This window comes from Suricata suricatta, chromosome 8 (genome assembly GCF_006229205.1).
Source record: "Suricata suricatta isolate VVHF042 chromosome 8, meerkat_22Aug2017_6uvM2_HiC, whole genome shotgun sequence".
Lineage (NCBI taxonomy): Eukaryota > Metazoa > Chordata > Mammalia > Carnivora > Herpestidae > Suricata > Suricata suricatta.
The window spans coordinates 49,201,213-49,225,595 of NC_043707.1; the positions used below are offsets into that span (position 1 = coordinate 49,201,213).

General features: G+C 37.3%; 1 protein-coding gene across 1 annotated transcript in view; it reads right to left on the reverse strand.

Moving 5' to 3' along the window:
* Window positions 1–551: 551 nt before the first annotated feature.
* Window positions 552–24,383, reverse strand: part of CAPZA1 (capping actin protein of muscle Z-line subunit alpha 1) — a 47,483-nt gene continuing 23,651 nt past the window's right edge. Inside the window, exons 2-10 of the mRNA XM_029946308.1 lie at window positions 24,036–24,099; window positions 21,695–21,746; window positions 18,365–18,428; window positions 12,354–12,560; window positions 9,753–9,832; window positions 9,086–9,164; window positions 3,600–3,671; window positions 1,232–1,294; window positions 552–842 (exon numbers count right to left, since the gene is read on the reverse strand). Coding sequence (XP_029802168.1) covers window positions 702–842; window positions 1,232–1,294; window positions 3,600–3,671; window positions 9,086–9,164; window positions 9,753–9,832; window positions 12,354–12,560; window positions 18,365–18,428; window positions 21,695–21,746; window positions 24,036–24,099 — 822 coding nt within the window. The 3' untranslated portion in view covers window positions 552–701. The remainder of the gene's footprint in view (window positions 843–1,231; window positions 1,295–3,599; window positions 3,672–9,085; window positions 9,165–9,752; window positions 9,833–12,353; window positions 12,561–18,364; window positions 18,429–21,694; window positions 21,747–24,035; window positions 24,100–24,383) is intronic.

The window sequence follows — 24,383 nt, forward strand, 5'->3', positions numbered from 1 at the left end:
TGGGAAGGAGACAATGAGGGAAGAGAAAAAAGCAAACATGTTCATGTGCAGGGAATGTGGTTCAAGTCTTTGGATTTAAAAACAACTTCCCCAGAGAAGCTGGCTATAATGGAATTTCCAGAAAACTTCCTTTGCCCCCACAAAAGGACTTGAAAAGCCCAATCCAAACTTTTGAAAACTACAGTTATGAGATGCTATGAAGGATGATCAAAGCAGTCAGAGGGAGAAGGATGAATGTGTCTTCCACTCAGCTAGTTTGTAGCATAGCCTCTTTAGCTGTTGGTGGATCAGTAAAAAAAAAAAAAAAAAAATCACTGAAGTACCAGAAGTGCTTTGAAGGACAGGGGTAGAAAAGTACTGAGCATAATACCTGTCTGTATCGGTAACAGGGCTTCATGGCTAGGAAATCTTTCTAAACAGTAAAATGACTCCAGGATAGATCTCTCTCTCCATCATTAAATGTGGCAGAATTAAAAAAAAAATGTACAAGTAGATATACTGAAAACAGAAAATTACAAGGCAGAGAACACAAAAGAATCAAGACGATGCTATAGGTTCAACAGTATTCCATGAGGCTAGAAAACCTGTTAACTTTGAAAGCCCTAGCAAAATATCACTCTTGTTTATAAATCACTTATTTATCATATGACCGCATGTTGAATCCTTTCTTTCCACATACTGAAGAATCCTACATTCAGCCTTTAAGCATTCTGCATTTCTTTGCCAATCTTGTAGCTGAGTATCTTGTTCCAGTCGATTTTGGTGCGGGTAACCGGAAGCTGCCGGCGCAAGGCCTTGAATGTGGTGTCTGACATTGTTTGATAGTTTTCACTAATTGCTGTCTGCAACAGATAATTGAAGATAAGTTGCTTGAACAAAAATGGATGGTGATTAGGAAAGTAACTCTGTAGTCAAAGGACACGTTGGAGTCTTCTAAGAAGGATGACAGGATATACAATATTCCTAGTTAAGCTCCTCTCCCATCTCTGAAGTGAGTTAAGAAGCCCACTTACATTATTTCTAAAACTAGAGCTATAACCTCTTTCAGTGTCAAAACCTTGATGATAAGCACAATGCCAAGTTGCAAAGTCTGCAGTCTCTACACTTAGGAAACTGAACGACACATATATTTATGTTGAAAGGACAAAGAGAAGTTCTAACAAAATGTATTAATAGCAAAATAATAATGTACTAGAAGAGATCTAGAGAAATTAGTTCCAAATTTTCTTACCTGATATTCATTTTCTGCATGCTCTATGATTTTAATAAACTCCTTGGCAGTCTGGACTTCATTCTAATGGAGGAAGAGGGGAAAGAGGAATTTTTTAAAAAGTATAAACAGTAAATAAAAATACTGAAAAGATCATCCTGACTAACATTTGTTTAACAATTTACAGTTTATCAAGTGTTCTCATGCACATTACCTTCTTTGATGCCAACCACCCTGTGAGGTAGATCTGTTCTTATCATCACCTTCATTTTCCACATGAGAAAACAGAATTCTCATAAGTGACTAGACCAAAATTATATAGCTCTTGAAGATAAAGATGGGATCTGAATCCAAATCCTTGCCAAAAGACCCCATGCTCTTTTCAATCTACCACAGTATGCCCCTAAGACATCATCGAAATGTCTTGAAATATTTATGCCTAGAAAAGATCTCTGGTTTAAGATGATATAAACAATGCCCTCACCAGTATCAGCCGTATGCGGTAAACTCATATACTCCTCTATCTGCTACTTGTGATGTTAAATCAACCAATCACATTTTGGTCAACATGATTCAGATACAATATTAACTGAACACATCCTTCTCACTTTGGTTCACTTTTCATTCTCTCTCTTCCTTTCATCATTAGGCACCACAGAATTAAAGGTAAAAGCTAAGATTTACTGTCTAGGGCAGCAGTCCCCAGAAAAGTTCCAATGGTCAAAACCATCTTGTTTTCACAGCAATGCTAAGACAAGCCGTCTGCTTTCCCACTCTCCCTCTCAAGTGTGCGTAACACAGGTCCACAGACGCTCCGGGCTCTGCTGTGCAGTGGCTTCCATCACTCCGACGGCTAATGCAGCGTATGGGCACATATGGGAATCCAGTTGTCTTTTATTAAGTGAGACACTATACAATTTGTAAAACTGTAAATGAATGTCATTCTTTGTACTATTTTGTTTTTTTTGGTTTAGAAAATACAGTTGTTTTTCATGAAAATGTTGTTTAGGCCAACAAGTAATGGGTTTCTTACTGTTTGTTTATATACTTAACATTTGTTTTAATTTCTAATGAGGTAAATGTAGATATAACATACATAAACAAAGCTAGCTGGGTTTTTTTTTTATAATTCTTTTTGTTATAAGCTCTACACCCAATGTGAGGCTTGAACTCACAACCCCGAGATCAGGCATCGCATACCATATTGACTAAGCCAGCCAGGCACCCCAAACAAAACTATTTGAAGGTGCTCAGTGATTTCTAGGAATATCAAGAAGCACTGAGATGCAAAAAAATTATGCCCCTTCTTTCTAGGTATAGAACACTACATATATATTATTATTTTTGAGAAATAGAGTGAGAGAGAGCGAGGGAGGGGCAGAGAGAGAGGGGGAGATACAGAATCCCAAGCAGGCTCTACGCTCTGATCTGTCAGCACAGAGCCTGATATGGGGCTTGAACTCATGAATCTGGAGATCATGACCTGAGCCGAAGTCGATGCTTAACTGACTGAGCAACCCATGCACTCCAAAACAATACTTTTTAGTTGAATATTCCTAAAAATGTTTGGCTTTTCTAGTGATTTGAATGTAGCCCTGTGAGATTTGCTGGCAAACTTTCCCTCCTCATAGTATTTACTGACTGGAGATACTGCTGAAGTAAATTTCACAACTGAGAAACAGAAAGATATTTGAATACAGCCATTATCACCACTTGGCATTATATCATGTTATGTTACATTATGGGTTTTTTTTTTTAATTTATTTTTGAGCGAGAGAAGCAGCATGAGCAGGGGAGAGTCAGAGAGAGAAGGAGTCACAGGATCCGAAGAAAGGCTCCAGGCTCTGAGCTAGCAGTCAGCACAGAGCCTGACGCTGGACTCGAACCCACGAACCGTGAGATCATGACCTGAACCGAAGTTGGACGCTCACCCGACTGAGCCACTATGTTACATTATGTTATACTACACAATTATTTATTCTATTACATTTAGTCGAAGACTGTGAACTAATATAGCTGGTTGATTACATGCTTTTGTAAGCTGCCAAAATCAAAGCACTGAAAACAAACTGAATTTCTATGGCAGAATCAGTACTCAGGATCAAAATCCAAATTTTTCATGTTTGTTTATTTTTGAGAGAGAGAGAGAGACAGAGCACAAGTAGGGAAGGACAGAGAGAGGGAGACACAGAATCCAAAGCAGGCTCCATCCAGGCCCTGAGCAGTCAGCACAGAGCCCGACATGGGGGTTGAACCCACAAACTGTGAGGTCATGACTTGAGCCGAAATTGGACACTTAAGCAACTGAGCCACCCAGGTACTCCAGGATCAGAATCAATTTTTGAAAGAAAAAGACACAAGTGAAACACATTAAATACTTCCCACTTACCGAAACAGTTACTGAATCCTGTACATCTTTATGACTAACCAACTGAACATTGCCATCTTCATAATAGTGAACCTGTGTGAGACAAGGGTTGAGCAAGTTTATGTGTAGTTCATATCACCCACTTCCCAGGCACATATCCATGCCTTAAGCCACTCCCAACCTTTTTTTAATGTTTTTTATTTATTTTTGAGAGACAGCACAATCAGGGGAGGGTCAGAGAGAGAAGGAGATACCGAGAGATACAGAATCGGAAGCAGGCTCCAGGCTCTGAGCTAGCTGTCAGCCGCTAGCTGACCTGAGCCGAAGCCGGACGCTTAACCGACTGAGCCACCCAGGCTTTGTTTTTAAGATTTTATTTATTTGTTTAAGTAATCTCTATACCCAACATGGGACTTGAACTCAAAAGTCCCCAAGATCAAGAGTCGGATGCACTACTGACTGAGCCAGCCAGCACCCATAACAGGAGATATTTGGACAAAATGGAATGTTTTTAGAGATAAGGCAGAAATAAAAAAAGAACTATATACCCTGCACTACTATGACTATTGTTCACTGAGTCCTTACTACATGTTAAACACTATGCAAAATATTTTAGTTATTACTTATCTCATTCAATCTTTACAAAACTCTGAAATAGGGACTGCTGTTATTCCTATTTTACAGATGAGAAAACTGAGGCTTGAGGCAGTTTAATTAACTTATCCATGTTCACATGCCTAGTAGGAACAGGAACTAGAATATGAATTAGGTTGAATTCCAGAACTAAAACCCTATCTAACATGCATAATACCTCCCACTGTGAAGTTCTGTCAAAAAATTAGAAATTCCCTGATCCAGGCAGAAGTAGTGTCTCATTAGGGACTTAACTCTTCTAAGATATCATTAGAGGGGGATTAAAACAGCCAAGCCTTCATCGAGGCAGAAACCATGATCCTATTAGCAACAAAAGGACTTCCCTGGGCAACATGAATGCACTACAGAACCTTGTTTAAGGGAACAAAAATGGCTGGCTCTGTCCAGATGGGCAAGAGAAACCACACACTTTCCATCCCCTCTCTAAACCTTTAAGTTTTGTCTTTTGGCTTTCTAAAAAAGGTTGAAGAGAAAAAGACAATTTAAGAATACACTGGAAAAGCAAGAAGTTTATAAATACCTATAATACCTACAGGCAAGAATCAGAACAGCAAAGATTTGAGGAAAAAAGACTTGGCTAATAAAGACATCTAAAGGTTACAGTTCCAACAGACAAGTGAGATAGGGAAACTGAAACTAGAAAGGCTCCATTTCTGCTGTTTCTCTAAGTTCCACTCACTCATGTTCTGTATTTTGTATCTGAGTAAACCAAAGAGGCTATGTTCCCAAACCAAGGGGAGACAAGACAGTTAATCATTCTCTAAGTTTCATCCTAGGCTCCCAAATACCTGCTAACCTCTAAGAAGAACCAGATCCCAAGCATGTTCCAGGACATTACTTATGAACAAACGTCAATGCTGGCATCAATACACTCTTATCTTTGGTGATTGATGGACAAACATCTATTATTCACCTGGCACACACCTTTGATTGGACCCTACCCTGGATTCTGAAGGAACATGTACCCTGGATCCCTTTCCAATATAAATCCCTAACCCCAGGTGATAGGAGACTCACTTTTCCTTTTCTGAGTCTCCCAGACATTCCATTTGCTACACTCTATCTCTTATGCCATTCAATAAACTCTGCTCTCACTTTCTCCTGGCTCAAGTTGGATTTCTAACCTATGTGAAGCCAACTCTCTTGGTCCCGTGGGGCTCCCCTTAGGGTCTTTAGATCTGGCCTGCCCACGTTACATGGACAAGGATGTTCAAAATACAGGTGGGTCACACCCAAACCCTAGTTTTGTTTGATCATTTTTTAACTAAGAAACTGAAAGTCCAGAGGCTGAAAAGAACACTAGGAAGCACAGTGAATATGAATGGGATGGGGGATATTTAATAAACAGAGCTCTATGGGGAGGCACCCTGGTGGCTCAGTCAGTTAAGTGTCTGACTTTGGCTCAGATCATAATCTCATGGTTTGTGGGTATGAGCCTCGTGTCAGGGTCTATGCTGACAGCTCAGAGCCTGGAGCCTGCTTCAGATTCTGTGCCTCCCTCTCTCTGCTCCTTCGCTGCTTGTGTTCACTCTCTCAGAAATAAACAAACATTTAAAAAAATGTGTTTTAAAACAAAACAGAGCTCTGTCCAGTAAAGAAACAAGGACTTATATATTTGAGACAGGCATTTCAGAACCCATTTGAAGGAAGGAATTATGCAGGGCATATCTTTTTTTGTCCGAGAATAAAAGCCATGCACCGCTCTGGAAAACAGTGTGGAGACTCCTCAAAAAACTATCAGTAGCACTCCCCTATGACCCAGCAATAGCACTGCTGGGGATCTACCCAAGGGATACAGAAGTGCTGATGCATAGGGGTACGTGTACCCCAATGTTCACGCAGCACTTTCAACAATAGCCAAATCATGGAAAGAGCCTAAATGTCCATCAACTGATGGATGAATGGATCAAGAAGATGTGGTTTGAGGGCCGAAGGGGGTGGGGGAAAGGAAAAGGGGGGTGATGGTCATGGAGGAGGGCACTTGTGGGGAAGAGCACTGGGTATTATATGGAAACCAAATTGACAATAAACTAAAGAAAAAGATGTGGTTTATATATATATAATGGAATACTACATGGCAATGAGCAAGAATGAAACCTGGCCATTTGCGGTAACATGGATGGACCTCGAGGGTGTCATGCTAAGCGAAATAAGTCAGGCAGAGAAGGACAGATAGCATATGTTTTCACTCATATGTGGAACAGGAGAAACTTAACAGAGGACCATGGGGGAAGGGAAGGGGGAAAAATAGTTGGGGAGAGGAAGGGAGGCAAACCATGAGACTCTTGAATACTGAGAACACACTGATGGGGGAGGGGGAGAGGGGAAGGGGGTGATGGGCATGGAGGAGGGCACTTGTGGGGATGAGCATGGAGTGTTATATGGAAACCAACTTGACAATAAACTATTAAAGAAAACAAAGAATAAAAGCTATGCAATTGTTTGAGTTTCTATTATGTTTTTTAAACAAATTTTTTCAATGTTTATTTATTTTGAAAGAGAGAACTTGCGAGCAGAGGAGGGGCAGAGAGAGAGAGAGAATCTCAAGCAAGCTCCATGATGCCTACACAGAGCCCAAGTTGGGGCTTGAAATCACAATCTGTCAGATCATGACCTGAAAGGAAATCAAAAGTTGGATGCTTAACCAACTGAGCCACCCAGGTGCCCCCTATCATGTTTCTTAAGAAATAGGACATGAATAGGAATACCACTAAGTCTTACTGTTTATAAACTCAATTGAAAATTTTAAAAATATTGATTTCATTATCTAATACATAAATGATAAACTTAAACTCTGTTTTTTTCCTAATAAAAAACTTTTTTAAATACTTTATTTTTAAGTAATCTCTATACCCAGTGCCGGGCTTGAATTACAACCCCGGGATCAAGAGTTTCATGCGCCACTGATTGGGCGAGCCAGGCGCCCCAAACTCTGTTTTTAAACAAAACTCTTTTTGTGGGGCTGTAGAGGGGAGGCTGGGAAAGGAACAAACCATTTTACTGAGGTGCTTGGGGGAGGAGTCAAAGGGCTGGGAGGACAATGAGATTGGATATCCTTGCCTTGGCCAGGATCTCCCCAGTTTCAAAGTTGCCGAAAGCAACAAAACCTTTCTAGGTCTCATCTGCTAATAAAAATTTCGACATGACTATCATCAACATAAATCCTCAGAAACTGTGGACTTCCCAAAATACCCATTGGCCTACAGAATAACCAAAGGTCTAAATATCTTAGTGACTTTTCCAAGTAATTCTCACTCTGATTTTTAAAAAAGCTGTAAAAGAAGCAAGCCTTTCTCCAAGGTGTGATCAGACAATCTGGTTAAAAGGTATACATGAGGTCTGGGGACTGGCGCGTTTTAAGTCTTATCAGAAACTATCACCCTTTATGATATATATCTTAATTTATAGGTTTGCATTGGCAAAGATGAAACACAAGCAATTATTTCCTTCTGGAAGAAAAATCAAATTACCTACAAAAACTTATAGTAAGCTGTCAGGTTAATGTTGATGCCACAGTTACAGGTGATCTAACTTATCAGGCTACTCCCATATAGGATTAGATAGAAAAAGAGCATATATGCTATCTTAGGTTGGGCTCCCCCAGGAGACCCCATGACTAAGATTTGAGGAGATGGTTTATTTGGGAGGTAATCTCAAGAAGGACTAGGAAGGGCTGATGCAGTGAGACACAGAAGAGAGGAGAGTGCTGTGGGTGCATTAATGAACAGGGTACAGCTGTGGGTCCTGGACTCTGAAAGACTAAGCAGAATATGCTTCAGAGCTGTCCCATCTGACGGGTGAGGAAGCTGGCATATTTGTCTACCCACTCTGGTATGGCACTAAGGGCTGCTCCAGAGCTGTGGCCTCTACATTTCCAGCCTGCCTCGTCTGATTTGGGTATGCTCCTGTGGCTAGGAAAGCTCCCAGGAAGAAAGCTGCTGTTGTTATTTGTAGCAGGAAAGTATCCTGAGAAGAGTGGGTACAGATGACATCTATGACATATATTTTGATTAAATTATATCATTAAAAAAAGCAGATCTTGCTAACTGTTATAGAAGTAAGACCTAACACAATATAATAGAAGTATGATTAGGCACTGATCACAGTTACCAGTAACTGTTTAATCCTACCTGAGAGTTAGCTGGGCTTAAGAATTAAATCACCCTGAATACGAAAGTCAAACCTCTGTTGGAATATCAGAAGACTTTGATCCAGACAGGCATCCACATGCTTATTGCTTATTCACCGTATTCACCTGCCTGTCCGTTGTGACACCAGCATTAGAAATCTACTCTGCTTGGTTACCTATATTCCATACACAATGACACTGGTCATTCTCTCTAGTTCCTCTGTGTTATTTATTTGATAATACCACATTCTGTCATTACTGTAAAAAAAAAACAACAACCCCAAAACAACAAAAACAAAAAACCCAAAACAATCCCATTCATGTAGTTGTCTTCAAAGCCAAGAACTAAGTTTTATATGTATATGTATGTACACATTCACATGAGCTAACATACACAAGAGACCCTAAGTAAGTTACAGCAGCTGTTATTAGTCACTTCTTGATAATCATTTATTTTCTTCTGTCCTAGAACCACTATTTGAGAATTCCTGGAAAATCTTGTTATCTTTGGAAGAGAAAAATAATAAGCAAGCAGTACATGCTACATGACTATCCTTTATCAACCCAGAATAGCTCTGTTTAACCATTTCCCCACGAAGGAGGCTTCTATTTCTATTTACTACCATCAACCTCCCTTTGCATTTACATATAGTTGTTCCAACTTGCATGTTTGTTTTCAAGATGTGACATTTTAACATGGCCTATTTACATGTGGGGATCTCACCTGAATCTTAAGTACTCCAACCACCTGGGCTGTAGGTGGTGTGATGGTGAACTTCCACTCTGATCTCCAACGACCATTCCTATTAAAATACACACAAGACTGCAGAGTTAGCAATAAGCACAACAAAGAGGTGATCTGCTGCTGAGGGAGAGAATTTGGGAGAGGAATAAAAAAAAAGAAACAAATCATTTCCAGTTTGACAAATCCAAGTCTCTGTTTACTCAAACACAAGTTTGTATCCAAGCGTCTAAACACTTTTTAAAAGTTTTTCTTTCATTTTTCAATCTTGGAACAGAAAATCATGCTTATATTACTCATGGTAGGCTCTTCCACAAACGGATGGATGGGCTGCTGAGTTCTGCAATTGACTCAAGTATTATTAACTAAACCCGAGTAAAACTCAGATTTTCCAATGGGCATTTTCTTAATCACTTATTCTCACTTAATAGGAGTGCATTTTTTAAAAAGACATTATAAAATCTTTGAATTGAAAGGAATCTAAGTGTTCATGTCTAAATCTCACGTTTTGCAGATGGTGAACTGAAGCCTCTTCATCCAAATAACTTATTCCAAACTAGTTAGATTAAAAACCAAGTTTCAACTATTGGTTTGTTTTCTTCCCAACAGAAATTAAGACACAAATAGAAGAGAATATCTACTTTCTTACCAGAAGTTTTTAGGCTGAAACTGGTGGCTTTCAATACATGCAATAATGGTCTGTTGCCCATCTATAGTTTTAGCATAAACCTATTGTTAAACAACAACAAAAAAAAGTTAGCCTCTGAAAACACATTTACCCGAAACAACAAACACTGTATGAAAACAGCGTGCTAAATCCTCGGGGGAGACAAAGATTCAGTTAACTCTCAAGACCTCACGGGATACAAACACAGAGCAGAACATGTTTAGTTCCACAGGAGAGAGTGGGACAATGGCTGCAAAGGCAGTACTGCTGATGTGGGGAACAAGGGAGGTGACAACTGGGCTGGGCCTTACAAGACAGGGGAGATTCATAGGCCGAGACTGAGAGGAAAGATGAGTAAACTCTTCAGACAGGAAACTGGGGGGGCTTGTTCAGGACCATTAGTGCTTTAGGTTAGACAGGGCATGTGAGGTGGACTAATGGGTGACAATACAGGGGAGTAGATATACGTCCCATAGTAACAGATGGAAGGTAAGAAGTATGGACATTATTCTACAGGCAATGGAAAGAGGCCAAAACAACATAACTAGGAACTACTGGTTCGGGAGGATAATTAATATTGGTATACAGGCTAAAGTGGGAGAAAAGCGGAAGAGAGGAGGCCAGAGAATTAATCTAGGCAATAAGTCAGGGTAGTATCAGTGGGGATCAGACTGCAGAAGCATAATCAAGCCTAACAAAATACTGCAAATGAAGGGCAAAAAAGGGCGAAGAGCCAAAGTACCAAAGCACTTGCTGGGATGACCAGAAAGATGGTAGTGTCATTAACAAATTGGGAAATCAGGATAGAGATGTGCAGCTAGTAGATGTGCAGCTAGTTAGAACTCCCACCTGGGAGAGGTGAGCAGAAATGCAATCCCAAGGAAAGGCAAAGAAATAAATAGAAGAACTTTATAGTCCACAAAATATTTCCACATGCTTACTTTCTCTATATTAAATAAGCCATGAGTTTTCAAGAGAGTGAAATATAGCAGTGGGGAATACCTACATTTACAAAAGCATGAGAGAAGAAAACAAGTAGAGACAGACTCAGAATGAGTAGAGGGTGCTGACAGAGTAGTCTAAGCAAAAGATAATTTATGGAAGCAGTTGGATGGTCTCCATGTGAAATATCATAAAGAAGTCAAGGATGAAGAAAAGAATACGGAGTTAGGCAATTCAGGAACCACTAGTAAACTCAGAGAGCAATTTCTATAGAATAAAGACTAGGGCAAAATTCGCAGGGCTAAAAAGTAGATATGCACTGAGGAAATGACACCAGTAGGAACAGAATGCTCCCAGGTTTGGTTATGTAGCAGGGAGAGACGAGGGAAAGGAGGAAGTGAAGAAGAGGGAGGAGGAGCAAGGTAGAAGGAGAAAAAGAAAAGTTAACTTACAGAAATTATGACTGAGGAAAAGTTTGTTCTCCTTAAGAAGAGGAGAAAGAAAAATATTTCTAGGTAAAGAGATATGTATCAGAAAGGATAGTGTAAGATTAAGAATAAAGATCCCCCTTCCTAAGATTCACGTACAGTAGAAAAGAGGGAAGATTGCTGAATGTGGAAAGCAGATGCCTAAGGACAATGGTAATGAATTGGAGCATATTATAAATTTTAAAGAGGTAACAAATGAGAAGTGGAGAATATACTTAGGATTGCAAAGTCCATTTCTAAGAATGTTCCATGTCTTCCTTTGCAATACCAACTGTACTTATCCACCATAATGGGTTTTCTCCATTATTTAAAAAACAAAAAACATGTAATAATAATGATATTCAACATTTATGCAGAGCTTCCTTTGTGCCAGACATTTTCCAGGCATTTTATATGTGTAATTACTTCATTCAATCCTCACAACAATCCTATGAGGTAAGAACTATTATTTCCATTTTATAGGTGACAAGAATTGAGCAGAGATGTTAACTAATTTGTCCAAAGTTGCAGAACTCATTAAGTGGCAAGACTAGGATCAAACCAGTTAGTACGGCTTCAAAATAAGGGCTCTTAACCAATATGCTATTACTGCCATTTAACTCATCATTGTTAAATACTGAAAATACTCTAATAGAGATTTTTCTTAATCATATTCACAGTCTTACAAAGGAAAAATCATGATAGGGCCAAATTTATCATTTTTTTAACATTAGTTTAAAAAAAGTCAAATTATTCTTGATTAAAAAATTCAAAGTTTTGACTACCTAGTGAAAATATCTAAACTATGGAAGTAGCTTTCTGTAAAAAGTCCTATACTAAAAAGTCATAAATGTGGCAATAGACAATGTGTCTTGACAATCTAAACTTATTTATGTCTGAAGATGTTAAAAAAAACTTTTTGATGTATGTAAGGCAATTTCTGATGAACAGATAAGACAAAAGTAAAATAGGATACACTGAGATTTAAAATTTTTATGCACTGGGATTTAAAAAAAGAATTTTCCATATAAAATTATCCATTTATACCCCTTTCAAAAATGCAGAGGAGCCTCGAAGAAGAAAGAAGTGATGTTTGGCTGGCCACAGCCCCCAAAGGATAGGGTAAATGTAAGAAATAAAACATCTCTAAGAACGAAGCAGGCAGATACTTAACAGTACAGAAGCCGTTGGAATAATGATCTTTCACATAGGTCCTTAGAGCACTGTCACACGATTCTCTCCAAGACTTCAGCCCTCCATCTATGTCCTCTGGCTGGGGGTCACTTGCTTCTTTCCGTAAATGATCAAACTTAAAGGAAATTTTGTTTCTTGGATCTAAAAATCTGCTATTACCCAGGTCACCGTGTTCTGTAATTAAGACCTTCCAAAGAACAATTACAAATATGAGTAACTCTGTAAAAAAAAGACAGTTCTTGTCATTTAACAAAACAAAAATTCTGAAGACAGTTAACTTTTCATTTACTCAGAATTCTCTTTAATATTGATTTTTCAGACAAGTCACATTTTAAAAAAATTTACTATTTTAAGTAAACTCTACCCATCAATGTGGGGACTGAATTCACGACCCCCAGATCAAGACTAGCATGCGCCACCGGCTGAGCCGGCCAGCTGCCCCTTAAGTACTCTGGGTTAAGTCAGCTCTAACACCACATCTCTCCATCCTATCCTTCATTTCTTAATTTCAGTCTAATGTTATTGCTAAGGTATATACTTTACACATAACTGCAAAAATAACTTATCTGTACATTTTTATATTCTTTTTTCACATACTTCATAAACCTTTTCTAGTCATTATACTTAACATTTAAAATAGGTAATACCTGTGAAATAGAAACCATGAAAGAATATACCAGGAATTGGTGAATATTTCTGTAAAGGGCCAGATAGTAAATATTTTCAGTTTTTCTAGACATAGAATCAGATGTGACTACTCAACTCTGACATTAGCAGGAAAGCAGCCATAGACAATACAGAAAACAAACAAGCAGGGCTGTGTTCAAAAACTTTATTTACAAAAATAAGTAGTAACTGCCACACATAGCTTGCTGACCCTTGCTCTAAATTAATAAAATCAGTTGCCTTATGAAGAAGGGGACATTTGTTAGGAATTTGGTGGAGAGGAGATAAAGGTGAGAAAAAGATCTCACTTTATACATATATTTTTTCAATTTTTGAAACATGTGAATGTATTACTTATTCTATTTAATTGTTTAAGTAGGCTTCACGCCTAGCACAGACTGAATGAACTCATGACCCTGAGACCAATACCTGAGTTGAGATCAAGAGTTGCACACTCAACTCACTACGCTACCCAGGCACTCCCCACCCTTTTATTTTACACAAAAGCTAGCATAGTATACTGTGTTTTGCTTTTTCTTTAGTTTTTAATACTTAATATTGCTAGAAGATCTTTCCATAGGAGTACTCAGAGAACTTCCTTGTTTTTATGTTTACAGTTTGTACTCTTCCATTGTATGGCTGTACAAAAATTTATTCAACCAGTCCTCTATTAATGGATAGTTGGGTTGTTTCCAATCTTTGGCTATTATGAACAATACTGCAATAGATGTCTTTGTATGTTCATCATGTACAAATTGTGTACATGTGCCATGTACTCATGTGAGATAAATTCTCTGAAGGGGGACAAATGGATTAAAGGGTAAATGTATTCATAATTTTGGTAGAGATTGACAAACTGCCCTATATCACAGATAGGGTGTGGTACCAAGTTACAAACACATTATCTGTAAATTTTGACTGGCATTTCTTTTCACCTTTTAAAAAGAGCCATTTATTTACCCTTCTGTGAACAGTCTATTCCTATCTTTTGCCCATTTTTCTACTGGGTCTCTAGTCTTTTGCTAGTTGAACTCTTGGTACTATTTAGGCGGATAAAATTCTGCATGTGTAGAGTTTCACATATTTTCCCCCCTAATTTGCTATTTGTCTTTTGACACATTTACCATTATTAATAATTACACATAACTTCACAATACTGACATACCATAATATATTTAATCATTCCTGAATTGAAGCAGGTTTAAGCTACTTATAATTTCCACTATCAAAAGCCACTATAAATTCTACCATAAAAAAAGTCTTCTGGTTAAAAATAATTCTTTGGAAAGAATTCCTAGTTTTGAGATTCATGTTCTTATCACTAGACTACTCTTTAAACGGCTGTTTATAATGACGGTAGGAACACTGAATATGATTATTTCCCTAGTCTTATCCTCATAAAACTTTCTCATCACAATTCTGCAACTTTCATAACTAAAAAGTAAATATATTCACTTAAAAATTTTATTTTATTAAAAAAAATTTTTTTAACATATATTTATCATCGAGAGAGAGAGAGACAGAGCATGAGCATGGGAGGGGCAGAGAGAGGGGGAGACAGACTCTGAAGGAGGCTCCAGGCTCTGAGCTGTCAGCACAGAGCCTGATGAGGGGCTTGAACCTACAAACTGTGAGATCATGACCTAAACTGAAGTCAGACACTTAACCAACTGAGCCACTCAAGAGCTCCTCACTTCAAATTTTAATATGCACTACCTTAATTACTATTTCTGGGCAATGTAACACTTTTCCAAGTTTGCTTTGTATTTCCCAGTTGGGTGCAAGTGGTTCATTTCTGTTGCTCATTTATTCACTGAACTCTTGGCATCATCTTTAGGTATTTGAATAACCTCTTTACTATGCTTGAGGCACATATTTTCTTCTTTTTAAATCTTATTTTTAAACCTACTATGCAAAGGTCCCTTTCTTTTATAAACTTTTCTAATGTTTCATCATTACTTAAGTTATGATTCTCTTTCCATTTCCTACTAAATTTTTATGTTTTAAAAAATATTTAACCTTTAAACTCCACCTGGAATGAATCTAAGTGTATAGTCAGTACTGGAAATCAAAGTTAGAGTCATCTCATAAATTTTATCAATTGTTTCCTTTTCCCTTCTGTTTTATGATACTTAGTTTAAAGGGCTTTCTGATCCTTTTCTTGTGTCTTTGCTAGCATTAGTCTTTCATTGTTGTTCTTGCTCAGAATAATCCTGTATGGTCTATTTTTCATAGGAATTGTACGAAATCTATTTGAAAAACAAAGTTTCCACATGATTTATATTTCTTATTCAGAAAAGCTTTCCACATTATTTACATATATATGTATTTTTAATGTTTATCTATTTTTGAGAGAGACAGAGAATGAGTGGGGGAGGGGCAGATAGAGAGGGAGACACAGAATCCGAAGCAGGTACCAGGCTCTGAGTTGTGTAGGATGTGGGGCTCGAACCCATGAACCACAAGATCATGACCTGAACTGAAGTAGGACACTTAACCGACTGAACCACCCAGGCATCCCTATATTTCGTATTCAGAAATATTGTATTTAAATCTATTTAATTTCCCATTTATTTCCCCGATTAAAGGGTGTGTGTGTGTGTGTGTGTGTGTGTGTGTGTGTGTGTATGTGTGTGTGTGTGTGTGAACTGTATAGCAAACTCCTGCTAGGTTCCAATCCACTATCCATTCTCTCCTTTTCCCTTACTAACAGAACCCTGAAAGATTCCAAGAAGACTGTGTATACAACTAAAAAAATGATACTTCCCAGCTAGGAATGACAAAGTGATATGAGTTCTGGCAATAACTTATCAGTGGAAGTTGCTTCTAGAATGGCCAGTACTTTTTGCAACTTTCTCCTTTTTCCTTCCTGGAACTATAGATTTAGTGCCCTGAAATGGAGCAGCTCTCTTAAGAGCATGATAATGCAAACACCTGGAAGGCAGAATAGAGAGCTGGAAGCAACTTGTGTCTCTGCTGCCACCAGGGAGCTACCATATAACAGTTCTAAATATTACCTCTGGATTTCTTACATGTCAAAAATCTCTACGTAGTAAAACTGCTGTAGTTGATTTTTATTATATACAAGGATGGCATCTACTTTATTTTTGTTTTGTAAATTTTTTCCCTTTGTGTGTGTGATGTTTTATGGCCTCTACCTTATTTTTAAAAATATTTTATTTTTAAGTAATCTCTACACCCAATGTGGGGCTCACACTTACACTTACAACCCTGAGATTAAGAGTCGCATGCTCGGGGTGCCTGGGTGGCTCAGTCGGTTAAGCCTCCGACTTTGGCTCAGGTCAGATCTCACGTTCGTGGGTTCGAGCCCCGCATCCGGCTCTGTGCTGACAGCTAGCTCAGAGCCTGGAGCCTGCTTCTGGTTCTGTGTCTCCCTCTCTCTCTCTGCCCCTCCCCCTCTCATGCTCTGTCTCTGTGTCAAAAATAAATAAAAGAACATTTAAAAAACAAAAATTAAAGAGTCGCATGCTCTACCAGCTAAGCCTGCCAGGCTACTCTATGGCATCTTTAATAACTCCTATACCTTTCCTTATTTTAATTCCCAGGTAATGGCTTTTTGTTGTTGTTGTTGTTATGGCTAAGAATACAATCTCCTTTTGACTACATTTTTAAGCTGGCTACTATGGGAATGTTCTTATAACATGTATCTGGACACAGATCTTATTATTTCAATAATTTGTATTATATTAAATTATACAATATCAACTGCAAGCAATATTTATCATTTTTCCAGTATTTTTTATTGTTTATACTTGTAGTTAATTTATTTTCATTAAGAAAATTAAGCAAAAATATAAACCAAAACAAAAAACATGCAAAACAAATTCTAATAATCCTGTAATTCCAATACAGAGTTAACATTTTGGTATTTTTCCACATTTCCTTTTCTACGCACATCTACATACTTTGTACCTTTGATTCTTAAGTTGTGTATGTCCCCCCATACACATCTGAGGGTGGCTCAGTCAGTTAAGCATCCAACTTAGGTTCAGGTCATGATCTCGCAGTTCATGAATTCAAGCCCCATGTCAGGCTCTCTGCTGTCAGCACAGAGCCCTCTTCTGGTGCCTCTCTCTCTGCCCCTTAGGTGCTCTATCTCTCTCTCAAAAATAAACAAACATTAAAAAAAATGCCCATGTCCCTCCATCACTTAATATTCCATAAAAAAGGATGCATCTTATACTTGATGGCATCTTAGGACTTTGTCATAGTTTAATTGGCAGTGTTTTTTTTAGTGGTACATAAAATGGTGCATCTTTCAGAGAATTTAAAATGCACTGATTCTAATACAGCTCATTTAAATATCTATTTAAAAAATAAACTAGCACAATTCTACATATATTCTTTTATGTTTTAGTTTAATATATCACACACATCTTTCTAGATTAATACTTTAGCATATGTGTTACCAGAGGAAGTACATTCCTAGATCAGTTTTTATATCACTTTTCAATGACTACATAGTATTTTGGTCTACAGATAATTAATTTACTGTTGGTTGGGCATTTAGATTGCTCCTAATTTTTCACTATTAAAAACCTTGCTTCAATAATCTTTTATTACATGTATATGTATTATCTTCTTTTGTTTTCCTAGGATAAATCCTGTAGATTTGTGGGTTCAAAGAAGATTCAGACTTTTTTCTTAAGGTTATTTATCTATTTTGAGAGACAGAGAGAGAGTGCAGGCATGTGAGTGGGGCAGGAACAGAGAGAGAAGAAGAGAGAGAGAATCCTAAGTAGGGTCCACACGACATGGGGCTTGATCTCACAACCATGAGATCATGACCTGAGTCAAAATCAAAAGTCAGATACTCAACAAACTGAACCATTAGGTGCCCCTCAGACTCTGTGTAATGAGGATTTGGTATTTAGTGACATATTGCCTTTGAAGGACGTAGTAATACCTTTGCAAAGTCCTGCCATACAATGTTTATAACTACGACAATCATGGAAATATTTGGTTTGTTCCTCTATTTGAACAGGAATGCCTGTTTTTCTATAATATCAAATATAATGTCTCCTGTTATTCTTACCAAGGAGAATTACATACAGCTATAAAATCTGTATAAAACTCATTTCTTTTATTTTCATTATTCTTGTTAGAGGCAGCTCTTTTTTCCTGTCAAAGAAACTCCTGGTATTATCAGAGAGGGGAAGAATTTCCTTATATGTAAAACATTTACAAAAGCTATGATAACTACAACATGAATTTATTCAGCATGTTATCTTTAAGATACCTGCTTTGGTTTATGGGATTTCTACTACCACCCAGGCACAGCCTACTAAAAAGAACAGTCATTACCTGATCTTCATATCCTTCTATCTTCACAGGCGTGAACTGATCCATGTTATACTGGGCAAATGCACTGTTTTTTAAAAAGTGGGGAAAAAAAGGGGGGGTTGGGGTGGGAAAGGAGAGAATTATACATAAAGAAATACAAAAGGTAATTCACATAATAGTGAAAGAGAATGTGAAAATACTCCCTGGTGCTCTGTCCTTTTTCTCTCTAGGCAACTACATTATCCTAATGCTTTCCCATTTTCTGAAAAAACTCTTCACTGGGATCTCAGATGTGCCCTACACTCTGAAATTACCTTTTCATGTCCACTCCTAAGCTCCAACAGAACTTCCTTTAGACAATTCCCAAGTTTTAAGTAATCTGATTTTTGTGAATTACCAACAGTTTTCATCATTTAGACAGAAGTTTTCAGTAATTAAACAAAAACAAAAACTCTTCAATCGATGCACTATTTTAGCAATGCTGCCTTCTTTATTCTGGACTCTCTGAGGCAGGGAGGTAGGAGAGATCATAATTAAATGTACCAGAAAGTATCTGACATGGGGAGAGGGTGAGGCAAGAGCTGAGCATGAATCAAGTCTCAGAGGAGAGCTTAAGGCAGAAGAGATTATTTTAAAAAGGGGATATGAATAATCAAAGTACATGCCTAATATTATTGTTTACTTGTCCAGTGCTAGATTTGTAAAACTGCATTTTCAATACCTCCTTAGTATATCTGACAAAGTAAGATGGTAAAGGAGAAAGGGAAAGGGAAAGAAGGACTGATGTAAACTGCAGTGTAAGAAATGCATAACACACCAAGTATCAGTCCTCTTAAAGACTGACCAAGGGAAGAATTAAACACCTCTTCAGCCCAAGTTTAACCTGCTAAAACACCTGCTAGACACTGTTTTTAAGCAAAGTATCAAACTTTTCCTCAAAAGAAACCAAAGTAACAGATATTTATTTAGAGCTAATCTTCACTCTTTTTATTTTAAGTTATTGTTTTTGTTTTTTTAAAATAAATCACTTCCTTATAACACCACATTCCCATTAGCAAAATGAGTTCTAAACATGGTGGTTCTTCAGAAAGGAAGATAAATGTTCATGGAAAGTAGATTAAAAAAAATTTTTTTTTTAAAGAAAAGCTTAAGGATTAGGAAATAGGTAAGTATTCCATTCTAGGATATGTCCTAAGATTATAGTTTACAAACACAAACACCAAAGATGGTTAACATTTAATCCCATCTCAAAAAAATGGTATCTTCATTCTACCACTACTGTGGACCAAAAACTTGAGATCCTCCTTGATTCTTCTTTCTCCCACATTTCACATCCATCAGTAAATCATATGGTTTCTACCTCGAATACATATTCAGAATCTGACTCCTTCCCACCAGCCTTACTACTAGCCATTCTAGTCCAAACCACCACCCTTTATCTCTGAACTACTGCAATAAGGCTTCTAACTACTCATCTTACTTCAGTATTTACCCCCTCTGCATAACAACCAGTAATTATACTAAGATATAATCTTATCGAGTCATTCTCTGCTCAAAATACTAATAATTTCCTCCTCTTTCAGAATAAAATCCTCTCTTTAACATGGCTTACATCACCCTACTTAGTCCAGTGCTGAGAGAGAATGGTTATAATGGTCAAGCAGCATAGGTGAAAATGCAGGAAAGAGGATTAAATTCAGTTGTTCCAGCCTCCTTCATTTTATAGAAGACAATAATGATGATTACTGAAACATCTATTAAGCCCTTACTATGAGATCTGCGTCCAAGGGACTGAAGCATCTCATTACAGGAAGAAAAACAGAAAATTTTCATCCCTGTGGAAAAGCAAATATTTGGGCAGAAGACAGTTCTCCTTTAGGAAGAATGTTCTCTGAAAACCTACAGTCTATGAGAACCAAAATATTTATAAAAATAAAGCTTTATTGTCAGTGTAATTAAAGCATCTAAACTATTAAATACCAATTTCTACCATTACTCCTAATTAAAAATGTGACAATAGGCTTAGGCTGCAATCACTCTTGTATCTTAGCATTCCACTCCCCATCTCCTCTTCAGTAGCACCTTATCAAGTGAAATACAGACTAGATTTACTCTGTGTAGCTCTCAAGGATAAAACTAAGACCAGAATATGTCAGGCAAGTTGAAGAACCTGCCTTGTTAGAAGGTGAATTCCTTATTATTAGAAACATTCAGATTGGATAATCATCTGTTGACAAAATGTAGACAAAATTCTTTCAATGACAGGGCAGAGGATAGATAGGGGTTAAATTAGCAAATAATGAATGTCTTTTTCTACAGCATTTTATGTACCTAAGAAAACAGCATTAGAATGTATCTTCAGTGTGTGCCTAAATCAACGTATAATGAGAGTATCATTCATGATGACAATTATGGTGCTGCCGTACAAATGTTAGGGTTTGCAGAATCTGGTCCCAAAATGAGTTCAAAAAAGTAGCATGGACGGGGCAGAAGAAGATGATTGCTTCTCAGGCAGCAAGTCCTAGAAGTTTTCTAATAGCTAAAATCTAAACCAACTTTGTATCATACCAAATGCCTTTATGACAATTATGTGTTAATCTACGTCAAAATCCTGGTCCCATCCTCTCTGGCCCACCTTTTCCCAGTCATTATCCTTTTCTGGTTTCCTCTTTTCAAAGGAACTCTGGGCCAGTTAGATAGACAGTGATTTAAATAGAATTCTGTACGTAAAGGAGAGTAGTGATAAAGCCAGGTAACAGAGGGCCTTGAAAGCTACATAGAGTTTAGATTTGAAGAAAACAAAGCACACATCACTCTCATGTTTTTGAGGACAAGGATAAAATGAAAGTGGTATTTTAGAAAGATTAATTAGCCTGATGGTGATAAGGAATCCATGATTGGGTTGAATAACCATGCTATTATTCTATGGTTAATTCTATTAGGGCACTTTTATGAATATCTACTATTCTGTGGCATAAGAAACACTCCTCAAGAGCAGCCTAATCTTTCTATAGCTAGCAAATAAGACGAATTCCACATGAACTAAAAGGAGTATAGAAGAAACATGAACCACTCCTATTAAACTCTGCTTTACCAGGGAAATTTGGGGAAAAAAATAAAAACAAAAAATAAGGTCAGATATAATAAGCTTTAAGGGAATAAACAACATTGGTGGGAACATGTTTTCTCAAAGAAAAAAAAACAACTAAAACTGCTAAAACCAATTGCTTTAATCTGAAGTATCTTAAACTTAGTTTTCAGGGTACAGATTTACCATCAATATAATTTATCCAATATTAAAATAATATATAAGTGAAAAAAATATATAAGGGGATTCTGAGAGATACTTACTGTGCTGCCCCTTCCCTGAGGAGATTGTCATTATTAAGTAGTAGCCGGACATCTGAGGAGGAAAAAAATGTTAAAAGAAGTTAAAATTACGGTGCCTAGGTGGCTCAGTTATTTAAGCATCTGACTTTTGATTTTGGCTCAGGTCATGATCTCACAGTTTGTGGGGTCAAGTCCTGCATCGGGCTTTGCGCTGACAGCGTGTGGAATATGCTTGGGATTCTTTCTCCCTCTCTACCCACCATTGCTTGTGTGCACACTCTTCCCTCTCTCTCAAAATAGATAAACAAATGTTAACAAAAAAAATACACACCTTTAAAAGATGTTAAAAGATAAACTCCAGAAATGTTTAAAAAAATCAGGCTTTGCAAAGTTACTCTTCAGATATCCTATATGCAAATGAACAGATGCTAATGTTCATAGATTTGCATGTAATTATTGGCAGTAAAACAATCATATAATAACTTCTCAAGGAGTTTCAAAGCAAATAAAAAACATGATTTAAAGAAAGTTACAACTGAAACTATTAATATTCTATCTAAAGAATCCTTTAGAATGAGATTAAGAACTGGAGGCTTTTTTATAACATCAGACCAAGAAAGCTGGGCAAAATTTAGTCAGTGGCAGTGAAACTGCTTAACGTATTTTTCTATGGAGAATCTAATGTGGGGCCCACGTACTTTTAAAAAGCTGTATGTCAAGAGTCTAATCATTCTCATTTTTAAAATTATTATTATTTAATGTTTATTTATTTGAGAGAGAGAGAGAGCAGGGCAGGGACAGAGAGGGAGACAGAATCCTAAGCAGGTTCCGCACTGTCAGCACGGAGTCCAATGAGGGGCTCAAGATCATGACCTTCGATGAAATCAAGAATTGTACTCTTAACCACTGAGCTACCCAGGCATCTCCTAGTCAGTCTTCTTTCAGAAAAGGAGGGTCTTTGTTATATAAGAAACTACTAAGCATTAACTTCCAGAGGGAAGACTAATTTAATTATAAGCCAAAGGCCACTGACTCGTGGGAGCTTCTGAAAGAGGCTGGCAGAGGCCAATGTGTAGAATGCCAATAAAAACCAGTCCTCACACCACAAGTAGCTTGCCAATTCTTAATCTAATTCTTTCATATCAATTATTCTCATGATGTTCCAGTAAAGTCCATTCAGTTGTCAGAAATAAAAACAGGGACTTATAACTAAAAAGGCCATTAATTTTGTTAAGACAAGAATCTATCTGAGCTAATCAGCTCAATAAAGTTCAGGTAGAAGGAAAAGTTCCTAAAAGCTCAGTTGTTGAAAATTTACATTTGGTCAAAATGGAAAGAAGACTAGGGATTAGGGATTATAAACTACTTGTTTATTTGTTTTTCTTGCTGTTAGTGGTCAAAATCCACAAAGAAGTCTACAAGGATGAATGTTCTGACTTATTTCTGTTGTATTATTCACTCCTTAGAGTAAATGATTATATGTTCTCCTGGTACTCTTTCTCTACATCATTAATTTTTTTAAAAATCACTGGAGATTATTGATTGTTCTGCAGTGTGTGGGGCGCTGAGCCGATACAGATGAGTATCACATAGTTCCTCTCAAGTACGTAGCCTTCTAATGTAAAACTAGAATTTCAAAATAAATGCTTGCCAAAATGAACCAAGATACACAAAGGACTTTAAGATGGATTTAACAACTTAAAATGGGATTATAATGATTGATTTTTATCATAAAGTTCAAGATGCTCATCTACATTTTTCATTCTATATGTTATGGAATAGAATAGAATAGAAGTTCATAAATGTATTGGAATAGCAGTTCCCAAACAGGCTGTGACTCAGAATCACCTGGGAGAACTTGATAAAATCAATTACCTAATTCCACTGCAGATCTAATGAATAAGAAATCTTCAGAGGATTGTAAGGCTGGAATCTGTATATGTAATAAGCTTCCTAGGAGCAGTCAGTTCAGCCCCACTGGCTCTAGAAAGTGTCCTGTATATACTGCAAGTGTGTCTTGAGTGAAAAGACTGAAGAAGCCGAAGCTATGATTTATAGTGACACAAAACTATGAAAATAATTTAATCTTGTTTCCATATTCATATTAAACTACTTTAAATCTTTTCTCACATAAGATAGGTATCCTAATTTATGGGTTAAGAGTATGCTTCTCAGACCTGGGTTTGAATCCTTGCTCTGATACTTACTAGCTCGGTGACATTGGATAAATTATTTTAACCTCTTTGAACCTTGATTTCCTTAGCTATAGCTATAATGTGCTGTAAGGATTAGAAAAGACAGCAAGCACTCAATAAATACTTATATATAATTATGGAGGGCTTAAACTACTAATGTTTCTCACCATTGAACACTTCATTAAATTCCCCTGGGGGCGCATGAGTGATGAATTTAGCAGCTATGCGTACCTAAAGAGAAAGAAACAAAATGAGAAGAGTAATGCATAAAAGAAGACGCAATAAACAGATTACAAAATTTTCATCACATTCCTTCAAAAAAGACCTCTTGTTTAAATCTTTACTATTTAGGAACCTTCAGAATTTTTTCATAAACTATCCCAAAGCTTTAAAATTTTTTTCAATGTTTTTTATTTATTTTCGAGAGACAGAGAGAGACAGCACAAGCAGGGGGTGGGGTCAGAGAGAGAGGGAGATACAGAATCCGAAGCAGGCTCCAGGCTCTGAGCTAACTG